Genomic DNA, 11086 nt, shown 5'->3' with positions numbered 1-11086 from the left:
TGTGCCTTAGGGGCTGGTCAGGTCCCTTCACTCAGGAGGTTTGACCCCTGACAACCCCCAGTAGCCCCAAGTGGCCTCAGTGGCTGTGATACCCTGGGCCCCTAGGATGGGCAGGCCAAAGTTCCTCCTGGACCAGCCCTGACCTTAGCTGGCCTTGGGGGTGAGCAGATGTCGGCCTCATGGTGAAGGTGCCTGTTTTAGCCAGAACTAGGGCTACTGTGTGGTTGGCCACAGAGTCCAGTGGAGCATTTGACATTGACCACTCTCTTTAAAACTTCCTTGGACTATGGTGCTACACTCTCCTGATTGTTCTCATACTATATTCTGCTGGCCCTGTTCCTCCAACCCTAAGCTACACTCTCTCCTTTCTTTTCCACTACTCTCCCTGTGTCCTTATTCATGGCTTTGGCTACAGCTAAGCTGCTAAGATCCAATTCTCTAGTCCAGTTCTCCTTCCTGAGTTCCAGACCTACAAAAACACCACCATGGCGGGGGAGGGGGGGGCGCAAGGTCGTCACTCTCCTCCCGGTGGTGCTCTACCCCCAGGTTCCTCAGACAAGATGCCCCACACTTCGGCTTCTGTTCTTTACCTGACCTCAGTCTCTGCTCAGTGCTCTGCTGCCCACCCCGTGTAATGTTATGTACTTTGTATCCCCCACCCCATTCCTGGCTCCTGCCCTCTGCCTCCGGTCACTTCCTCCGGCCAGTTTCCTGACCCTCTGCTGTGGCAGGGACCACGTCTGGGTCCACAGCCTTTTCTGCTAACTCCCTGAACCAATCACTGTGCTCCAGTGCCTGTTCTTTCCCTGAAGTCCCCTCACTTCACTGAAGACTCCTGCGCTGGGACCAGGACAGCGGACACAGAAGGCAGGATAGCCTTCGCTGCTCACCTCCCCGGGAAAGGCAAGTCCCTTCTCCCTTACCCCTCACCCCACTCCCTGCTTTCCAGATGGGGAAGGGGAGGGAGAGACAACGAGCCTGCCCTGGGAGTCTAGGCCAGGGAGGCACAGAGAGAGGGGAGAGAAAGCTTCCTGGCCGGGACAGAGGCAGGCTACAGGTTAGAGCAAGTGTGGATCTCAAGTGGCTGTTCAGGGGGCCATCGCCAGGCCTAGGCCCAGGAGATGGCACTGAGGCAAGCCTGGCACTGAGGATTCAGCAAGAGCAGCCCTGCCTGGCCAGACAGTGTGGAGCCCAGGGCAGGCCCAGGCAGGCCCAGTGCTGGGGGAGGAGAGGTTTGGCTGGGTGCAGAGCCTGCTCCCGGCCGTTCTGGTTCCCCTCACTGCCTTCCTGTGGATCTTGTGCAAGTGGCTTCCCTTCTCCGAGCCTCTCCACACAGTGAAGGCTTATGGGCTGCCTCCTGCGGTGAGATCTCCACCCATGTTTCCTCAGGGTCTAGGAGGCTCTACCAGCGGTGGGCTGACTGGGCCCCACATGAACCAGGGGAGGTGCCACCAGCTTTTGGAACTAGATCTTCGGAGCTTTCCCTTGTGGCAGCCTGGGGAGAGTGCAGTTGTGGGGTGGTCAGAGAGGCCTCCCTAGGGCCGCACGGCTGGACCGGAGCCAGCCAGCGCCAGAATCACCGGGCAGCCACCCAGGAGTCAGCAGGTCATGCTGGTGGCAAAAGCCAGGCACCAGTTAAGACCTTGGCTCTGCCACCATCTCAGCACGTTTCTCCCCCTTTCTCTGAAGGACGTGGATTTTAACAATCCATAAACCCTCGGGCTCCTACCCGCAAGCACTGTTCGGGGATTTGAGGGCATCTGAGCGAAGAGTACAAGGGGAGCCTGGGCCCGGCTGAGCTTTGGAGGTGACACACAGACCCTGGCTCTGGGAGAGGACAAGCTCCTTCAGCTTGCTCCAGGCTTGAAAGAGAAGACAGAAAACATCTGGGAAATCTTATTCCCTTTATTCTCTTCAACTAATCAACATGACCACCGGTGACACAACACTGTTATTGACACACAACACTCAAAAGTGGGGCCTCTCTTCACTCCACGGGGACAAGTCAGGTTGAGTGGGGCTTCCCTAATGGGGGCAAAGGAGTCTGGGGGCTGCTCACCTCAGGAGTGGGTGTCATGGAATCCCACCTCTTGGTTGTGATGGTTTCAAGTTTCCCCACCATTCAGGATTCATGCCCAGCTCTGTCGAGTTCCCATGTGACCTCCAGAGCCATAGAGGTTTCAAGTTGCACCCTAAGCTCAGATCAGTGTCTACTCTCCCCTCTGCTTTCACCGATGACCCTGTGACCGGTCTGTTGAGCTCCTCCACCAGGGCACTTCTGAAGTCAGGCCTGCGTGGAGCTGGACAAGAGGGTTTGGCTACACTGTGCCTTCTGGACTAAGTTCTGGTGGGCACGTGCCATGACCATCCCCTGGGCCTTTGCCTAATCTGGTCAGAGGGACTCTGGACAGTGCCACCTCCCCAAGCCAGATCCCTGCTTAGTACCTCCCAAGATGTAGCTCACTCTGGGAGGGAAGCACCTGGGTAAAGAAGTTTGGGGAGGTGGGCAAGAGAGAACAGGTCACGCCCCAAAGGTCTCCGATTCTGCCCCTTTCCTGCTACGAAACCCCAGACCCCGACTAAGCATGTCCACATCATCCATTCAGTACCGGAGCCAAGACTGCTGGCCCTCACCCATCCCTACACATGCGAGCATCCTACTACATATGCTACACCCTAGTCCTCAATAGGCCGACGGCTGGCCTTTGACCACACTGACCACCTCCCCCCCCGCCCTGGACTGGCCCCAGAGCCCCAAAGGCTGCTCTCTGGGACTCTTCTGAAGACAGATTCCTCTGACCTGTTTCCGAGGGGAGCTGTTTCTAGCTTTACAAGGGGTTTGTCTCTACAACTGGTTTCTTTCTACTACCATCTTAGAAAAAATCTGCTTTGACGTGGAGGATTGTCTCCTCTTCCTCAGTCTCCTAGGGACACTCCCTCTGTTGACGCTTCTGTCAGTAGAGATCCGGCAGGCAGGCTCCTTCTCCCCTCTCAGTAGTGCTTTCTGACCGGGCACTTGGGTGGGCTGGGGCTTTTATGCAGATGATGACGAGGGTCTCCCCACAATTAGCCAAGGCCTGCCTTTTCCTTCTCCCCAGCAGGCCTGGGCTTTTCCTCCTACAGTGTTCTAGATTTTGATCCTTTGAATTTAAGGTCATCCCTTTGGGGGCAGGAGAGATGAAAGGTGAAGGGCTTTCAGCTTTCAAATCATGGAATTAGAGGTCTCTTCCACAGCTCTGAGGAATCTGGGTCGCCCTCTCCAGGGGTGCGACTCCTGAAGGGCCCCTTCACCCGGCATCTCAGTTCTCAGACTCGAGGACCACGGTGCACAACCGGTGCGTGCGGTCCATGGGCACTTCCTTTGGACCCAGCACTGGACGGAGTCCTCTCCTTCTTTAAGGGTCTCCCGGGTTAGGGGGTGGGGTTCTTGTTACAGATGTTGTGAGAGTGTCCACTCAACCATTTCCTAGGGCAGCAGTCTCTCTCCCCCCGCCACACACACCCAGTCATGTTAGCAGGTTTGGCTGGGTTAATGAAAGAGTGTTACCATGTGGTGTGTGAGGACAGGAGATGGGCCTGGCAGGGGAATGGGTTTCTCATATTTCCATTGCTCTCTGAAGGTTTCTGGCTAAGGAGGAGAGGAGCCAAGTGGGTGGGATCTGTGCCCTCCCAAGGCCATGATCGGGCTGGGTCATCACCACCTCGGAGCGCTCCAAGTACCAGGGTGAGGAAGGTGGCCAGGCCTCCAGATGCTCTTCAGGGACCCATGGCCCAGTCTGTGGGGTGTCTGGACGCCCCCCACTACGTGCCGGCTGGCTCAGCCCGCCAGCAGCCTGGCTAACAGCTCAGATGAAAGAGTGAGGTTGAAAAGCAGGTTGCTGGCTAATCAGAGCGCTCTATTCTGTCGACTTGCTGTCCCTCGTTGCCACAGAGAACCCACACGTGGCTCTCGTTGACTTGGAGAAGAGAAGTCTAGGGAGGATTTAACCACACACAGGCCTTGAGTCTCTGAAGGGCTTTATTCTTTGGAGGTCGACTAGCAGCGGTTACCCCTCTCCACTGAGGACAGAATTCGAGGAGGTGAGCTGCCACGGCAGCAAGACTGGTGGCAGTTAGATTGCAGGAGACACCTCCTGACAGTGAGACCTGAGAATGGGCAGGAGGGACCCTGCAGCCCTGGAGGCCTCTCAGAATAGAAGTCCCCCATCCTGCCTGGCTGGGGGGAGCCCTGACGGCCTGAGCTGGGATCTGCTTGCACTTGCAGCTTAACAAGCTCCCGGAAACGGGGAGGACTGGGCAGCCCCGAGTTTGCTGGGTTCCATCTGGACACGGCTTCACCTTGGTTTGCTTTCCTCAAAGCACTCTAACAGAAATCCCTCCCTGCCCCCTAATTTTTTTGTGATGGTTCCCCAGTATTCTTTAAAAGTTTCTATGCACCCCAAACTTCAGCCTTTAAAAAGGCTCGACATTGCTTTTTCTTTTTCCTTCCCCATTTTTGGGTTCTTCCTCCTAAGGAATTCCGTGGGCCTCTTCCTCTAACACGCAATCACCTAAGATCGGCCTCATCCCCCAAGGAACCCCCAGGGCAGCAAGCTGAACTTTCTCTTCCTAGTTCCCTAGGTCGTTTCTTCTCTGTGGGCCTGGGGGCTCCTCATCACTTATTTTTCACCTCTCCCCACACTAGTCCCCAGCTGAGCATTTTCCTCAGTGTCATTGTCCAAAGCTTCTGGGAGAGAGGCTCCCTCTGAACTCCAGGGGGAGAGAACACTGCGGAACAAGTTCATGGAAGGCTCTTCTACACCTTCTGAGGGTCACTCCTCTCGAGTCAATGCCATTGGATTCCCTGCACTTCCCCGACCCTATAGTTTCACAAGGATTTTGATACAGTTTTATAGGGTTGTCTAGAGACGTATTGGGACCTCTTCCTACAATTAATAGGGCTTTTATCCACTATGGTTTATAGGGTTTTTCTGCTACAGACTTAAAGGACTTTTTTTTTTTTCCTACATATTTATAGGGTTTCTAACCCAACAGTTTTTCTCTACTGCCTTATTAAGTGGTTCCCACCAACAATTTTATAGGGTTTCTCATCACTGATGTAAAAGCACTATTTTTACCCAGGGTTCTTTATCCTCCGCTTCTCTACAACCTGATAGGGTTCTCCTCCTTTCCCCACATGATTTTTGGGGAGCTCCAGTGTTCCTCTCAGGAGAGAGAGGCCCCTGGTCTCCAGACCCATTTCACAAGGTGACCCCTGGGTGGCAGCTCCTATGGAGGAGGAGGGCTGCGACTTCCGTGAAGCCGTCTCCACACTCAGGGCACAAATAGGGCTTTTCTTCCAAGAGGGTCTTGGGGTTCTCCCCGTCCCCGTGGCTGCTGCCCCCCGTGGGGGTGGGGGCCTCTCCCTCCCCTTCCTGGCTTGTGGACAGGGTGGCTGGCTCTGCAGGGGGTTCCTCAGGGGTGGGGGACTTTTCTTGGGTGTGGGTCTCCTGGTGCCGGGCGAGTGCCAGGCGATCGAGAAAGGAGGCCCCACAATCTGAGCAGCTGTAGGGCCTGGCCCCCAGGGGGCTCCTGAGGTGCTCCAGGAGGACTGAGGAGCTCTTCCCCAGCTCCGGACTCTTCTGGGGTTTCCCAGCTGCATGGACTTTCTGGTGCAGCAGCAGCTCAGAGCTGAGGCTAAAGCTTTTTTTGCATTCAGGGCATTTAAAGGGCTTCCCACTTAGGAAGGGACTGGGCCCGGCACCTTCCCCTAGACCAATCCTATAGTCAGGGAAGAGAAAGGGCTTTTCATTGCCGTGGGTGAGCTGATGTTGGAGGAGCACAGCGCGATCCAGAAAACTTTCTCCACAGTGGGAACAAATGTAGGACTTGGAAGAGAGCAGGCCCAGCCTTTGGCTGAAGCTCTCCTGCCCCTCGGGCATTTTAAAGGGCTGTCCCGGGGGTTCAGCTCTGCCCTCCGCAGCCCCTGGGTACGAATTGCCTCCGAAAGGGAGCCTGGGGGGTCGGAACTGAGGCGCCTTGGGGGCCGGGTGAGCGATGAGGCCGTCTGCGTTTTTGTAGGGGTTTTCGCCGATATGGATCCGCTGATGCTGCATGAAAATGCCCTCGTCATTGAAGCCCTTTCCGCAGACAAGACACTTGTGTGGTTTGGCTCCCGGGGGTGGCGTCAGCAGGGCGGAGTCGCCCAGCCCCAGCAGGCTGTCGCCCTGAGCTCTGCGGGCTGGGGTCTTGCCCCTTTCGTGGACCACCCGATGCTGCTCCAGCTCGTGCGCCTCCAGGAAGGCCTTCCCGCAGTCGGAGCACACGAACAGGTTCTCGTCCATGTGGGTGCGCACGTGGGTGATGAGGTTGGAGCTCTGGCTGAAGCTCTTGCCGCACTCGGGGCACTTGTAGGGCTTCTCGCCCGTGTGCGTGCGCCGGTGCTGGATGAGGTGGGAGCTGCGGATGAAGCTCTTGCCGCAGTCGGAGCACTTGTAGGGCTTCTCGCCCGTGTGGATGCGCTGGTGGCGGATGAGGGTGGAGCTCATGATGAAGCTCTTGCCGCAGTCGGCGCAGATGTAGGGCCGCTCGCCGCGGTGGATGCGCTGGTGGTTGATGAGGTTGGAGCTGACGCTGAAGCTCTTGCCGCACTCGGGGCACTTGTAGGGCCGCTCGCCCGTGTGCGTGCGCTGGTGCCGCAGCAGCGTGGCGCTCAGCGTGAACGTCTTGCCGCACACCGGGCACTTGAAGGGGTCCTCGCGCAGGTGAGTCCGCTGGTGTTTGATGAGGGTGGAGCTGTGGCCGAAGCTCTTGCCGCACTCCAGGCACTCGTAGGGCTTCTCGCCGGTGTGCGTGCGCTGGTGCTGGGTCAGCTCCGAGCTCTGGATGAAGCTCTTGCCGCACTCGGTGCAGCGGTACGGCTTCTCGCCGGCGTGGATCTTCTGGTGCTTGAGGAGGTTGTGGTTCTGGCCGAAGCGCTTGCCGCACTCGGCGCACTTGTAGGGCTTCTCGCCCGTGTGCGTGGCCTGGTGCTGGATGAGGTCCGAGCTGCGGTAGAAGGCCCGCCGGCACTCGCCGCACTTGTAGGGCTTCTCGCCCGTGTGCGAGCGCTGGTGCTTGATGAGGTTGGTGCTCTGCGTGAAGGCCTTCTCGCACTCGGTGCACTTGTACGGCTTCTCGCCCGTGTGCGTGCGCTGGTGCTGCACCAGGTTGGAGCTCCAGCTGAAGCACTTGCCGCAGTCGGGGCACTTGTAGGGCTTCTCGCCCGTGTGCGTGCGCTGGTGCTGCACCAGGTGCGAGCTCTGCGTGAAGCTCTTGCCGCACTCGGAGCAGGTGTTGGGCCGCTCGCCCGTGTGGATGCGCTGGTGCCGCAGCAGCTTGGACCACTGGCTGAAGCTCTTGCCGCACTCGTTGCAGATGTAGGGCTTCTCGGCCCCGGAAGGGCGGCCCTGCACCAGCTCCCGCAGGCTGGGCTCGTTGGCCGGCACCACCGGGGGGCTGTTCCACGGGGTCAGAGTCCCCCACTGCCAGCTGGCCTCACAGGCCTTGGTCCAGTCAGACGGGGTAGGGACTACCTCGGGGGCGGGGGGATCCAGAGGGGCCTGGTGGTCCAAGGGGTTGGGGTGACCCATTGGGGTTGGGGAGTCCTGGGGGACTGAGGGATCCTGGGAGGGTCTCTCCAGGGGCATCTCTGATGGGTCCTTGAATTCTGGACTCGGAGCTGGATCTCCCAAGATGATCTCCTCCCCAGAACTTTCCTGCTGAGGGCTCTCCTCTTCATTCCCACTCTCGGCACCTACAGAGAGAAAGGGAGTCTCCAGCCCCCATCTCCTTTCAGAACACGGGGTTGGGTCTCTCTTCCCTCCCCTGGGTGTCCCCCAGAGTCTGGGCCCCTCCCTGAACTGGGGCCACTGTCTTGTCAGGACTGCAGTCCCTTCTTGTGCCCCTCACCTCTGTGAGCATCGTTGGGGCTCTGTTCAGGACCCTGCAGATCAGGGCCCCACAGCGCCGACTCAGGCTCCATCCCAGAGCTCAGGACTGCCCAGTGTTCCAGGGACCCTGGCGGAGAGGGAGAAGAGAGGAACACACAATGGGAGCTGATCTGCCTTTCTTTACTCCCCAAGCCCCCACTCCTTCACCTGCCTTATTCCGCCTCATGTGAACTTCAGTTTCCCACCTCCCCATTTTTCTGGGCATCAGTTCTCACCGTGACCCCCCTACCCCTGCAGGCCTGATTCCTGTTCCAGATCTTAAGATCACAACTAAGCCAGTAGGTGAATTTAAGTGTGTAATTAAAAGCTCATCAGTCATAACCATTTGAACCCAGACTGGGGGCTAGAGAAGTATCTGACACCCACAGGGGAAGGAGGCTCTCACCCCACCCCTCTGATGCCCAGAGGCTGGGAAACCTGTTATTTTGCTAATCAGAGGAAGCTCATTAAGACTCTAATTTTCCTCCTTAATGGGGCTGCTAATTGGGACCAATAAACTTTCCTTATGAGCCCAGAGAACTGACAGTGCCTGGAACACTTGAAGAGTTAAAAAAAAAAAAAAAAAAGAGAGAGAGAGAGAGAAAGGAAAAAGAAAAAAAGAAAGCATGAAAGCAATCAGATTTCCCTGAGGGGATGGGGGCCCTCCAAAAGGACTGGGGCATTTTCCCGTTATCCAAGCACAGAAAGAAGTTCAAGCCAGAGGTGTGGGGGTGGGGTGGGGGCAGTTTGAAGCCATGGGAGGCTTCTACAGAGACGACCTTGAGAGGGGAAGGAAAAGGAAGAGGGAGAAGGGGAAAGTGTGTGGAGACCGCCCAGCCGCTGACTTGGTGCTCGGTGCTCATGCTGTCCTCCTTATCTCTCCGGATCCTCCCCACAGGCCTGCGAGGGGACCCAGGAGTCAGGCTGTCCATTTTACAGATCAGGAAATCAACACCCAGGGAGATTTCTCCAAGGTCACAGGCTGGGAAGTGGCAGAGCTAAGACCAGAAATGCAAGGTTCTGGGTCTGGCTCGCCCCAGCCTCTGCAAGGGAGATGACCTTGGGAGTCACGTGAAACTCCTAAATGTGGACGGCTGGCAGGAGACGGGTGATGAGGAAAGCTCAGACAGAACCTGCTGGCCACGAGGCGGAGAAATCCCCAGGACCATCCGCTTTCCTTGGCTTGTTGCATCCAGTGACTAGGCCTGACAGTATGCGCGGATGACCTCAAAACAGTACTCCCCGCTGAAGCCCCCCATTAACACTCCCATCCTGGCACCCCTTCTTCTATTTCATTTGTTGTTTTCTTGTTGCCATATCCCATGCCTAGGACGGTGCCTGACACATAAGAGGTGCCTTACACATTTTGTGGAATGAATGAAGGTGAATGAGTGAGATGCCCCTTGTTCCTGGAAAACCTATCTGGTCTAATGCCTTTAAAGGTCAGTTTGTAAGGGGCTGGCACCAAAGGAGCAGGCGTTCAGAGTGGCCTCCTGGTAAAACTTAGCTACAGCTAGCTATCACTCCAAAACGGGTGATAGGATTCCAGCTTGAGGGAATAAGGTCTCAGGAGCTAAATTCTAGGTTTCCACGATGTTTAGAGCCTTAACAGAGTCCCTGGGGAGGGTCCGGGCTTCGAGCGGCTGTGTGGGAGGGGCACTGTGTGTATGGGGGGCAGTGGTGCAGGAAGACATGGCCAAGACTCACGAGGAGGCAGCTGGAAGGCAACCGAAGTGAAGCAGGAGCGAGCTGAACCCTGCCAAATAGCGGTAGGAGAGACGGGAGTTGGATTTTGGGAAGTAAATTAATTTCTTCATCTCTGCAGCTCTTTAGGCCATGAAATGCCCCCTCCCCCATCTGTAAGTGTCCTTGGAGCGGTGGGAGCAGGGGCCTCCGCCGCGCTGGGGGCTGCCTATTCTGAAAGGCCTGCTGGGCTTGCCTAGGACAGGTAAGAGCTTATGTACCTTGACTGTCCCGAGAAATTCAAGCTCAGCGGTCCCGAGCAGAAGGGAAAGGGTTAAAGTCAAGGCCGCCATGGAGTAGGAAAGTGGGAGCACCGAGGGAGGCAAGAAGTGCTGGGAGCCCACCCAGGCACGCGCCCCGGGGCACCCGCCTTGGACCTCGGGCCGGCCCCACCGCGGAGGGAAGGAGGGAGGGAAGGACAGAAGGAGGAGGCTGCCTCGCAGAGAGGTGTGGAGAGCGGCCCAGGGTGACCCTGACATGGAGGCAGCTGCGAGAATGCAGCCGCCCGGGCCCCGTTCCCCCCCCGCCGCCCCCCACGCCCGCACCGGCGCAGACCCTGGACTTCTGCTCGGGCCGGTCCCCGCGACCCTCTTCCGGCTCCCGGGCCGGAGCCCCGCATCTCGGCCTCCCCCGCCCGCAGGGCCCCCAGGATTCCGGCGCTCCGCGGCGGCCCGGCCCCGCCGGCCGCCCAATTCCCTCTTCCCAGAATGCTCACGCCCTCCCTCCCCTCCCCCACAGCCAGACCCTCGCGCTCTTCCCAGAATCCTCGGCCCCTCGCGGCCCCTGCCCGGCCCCCACCCCACCGGCGCCCGGGGCGGGGAGGGGGCGCAGCCCCGCGCGCCCCCGCCTCCCGCGCCCCATTGTTCCCGGCGGCCGTCCCGGGGCCTCCGGGCCACCCCCCAGGAACCCAGGCGTCCCCAACTCACGGCTCTGGGGTCTGGGGAAGGCCGGAAGGCAGAATCCAGCCCCAGGGGACTTAACCCCTTGAATGCCCTGCCTCGGGGGGCGGGCTGGACGCCGAGGACTCTGGGGTCCTTCTCAAGGGGTGATCCCAGGCTGAGGACCCGGGGACCAGTTCAGGGTGACTGGGACGGAGCAGGAAGTGACCCCAGCTTCCCGGGCCCCTCTAGCCTGGAGTCAGAGCATCAGCTCTATGGGATTTAACCCTTTGCCTCCCGCAGCCTGGGAAAAAAAAGAGGACGGGGAGCGGGGAGGTGGCCGAGACGCCCCTCTGTCGGTCTCCCACGGGAGCGGGTCCTCGGGGGGAAGCCCAGATGCCAGTGGGGGGTCTCTGGATTGCTGGCCACTCTCCATCTCAAAGGGGCTCTGCCAGCGGCAAGCCCGATCTCGGATTTGGTGGCTGCTCGTCCCCTGGGGCCTGCCTTTGTTGGGAC

General features: G+C 58.5%; 1 protein-coding gene across 2 annotated transcripts; it reads right to left on the bottom strand.

Moving 5' to 3' along the window:
- Positions 1-1887: 1887 nt before the first annotated feature.
- ZNF629 (zinc finger protein 629) lies at positions 1888-10811 on the bottom strand. 2 transcript variants are annotated; one of them, XM_036074273.2, is made up of 3 exons: positions 10619-10811; positions 7930-8037; positions 1888-7774 (listed from the first exon to the last, which is right to left on the bottom strand). In XM_036074273.2, the coding sequence occupies exons 2-3, from the start codon at positions 8000-8002 to the stop codon at positions 5241-5243; spliced, it is 2607 nt and encodes an 868-aa protein (XP_035930166.1). In that variant the 5' UTR covers positions 8003-8037; positions 10619-10811; the 3' UTR covers positions 1888-5240. The 2 variants fall into 2 exon arrangements, with proteins under 2 accessions (XP_035930166.1, XP_035930167.1); XM_036074274.2 differs by lacking the exon at positions 10619-10811 and adding an exon at positions 9914-10041.
- Positions 10812-11086: the final 275 nt, after the last annotated feature.

This window comes from Halichoerus grypus, chromosome 6, assembly GCF_964656455.1.
Source record: "Halichoerus grypus chromosome 6, mHalGry1.hap1.1, whole genome shotgun sequence".
Classification (NCBI taxonomy): domain Eukaryota; kingdom Metazoa; phylum Chordata; class Mammalia; order Carnivora; family Phocidae; genus Halichoerus; species Halichoerus grypus.
This window is presented reverse-complemented; position numbering and strand designations above follow the sequence as displayed.

What these genes read in the sequence shown, in the direction of transcription:
- ZNF629 (XM_036074273.2), bottom strand. Translation starts at nt 8,002, where the DNA reads ATGGAGCCTGAGTCGGCGCTGTGGGGCCCTGATCTGCAGGGTCCTGAA. An exon ending in CCCCAACGATGCTCACAGAG is followed by an intron (nt 7,775 to 7,929) that starts GTGAGGGGCACA and finishes TTCTCTCTGTAG; the next exon opens with GTGCCGAGAGTGGGAATGAA.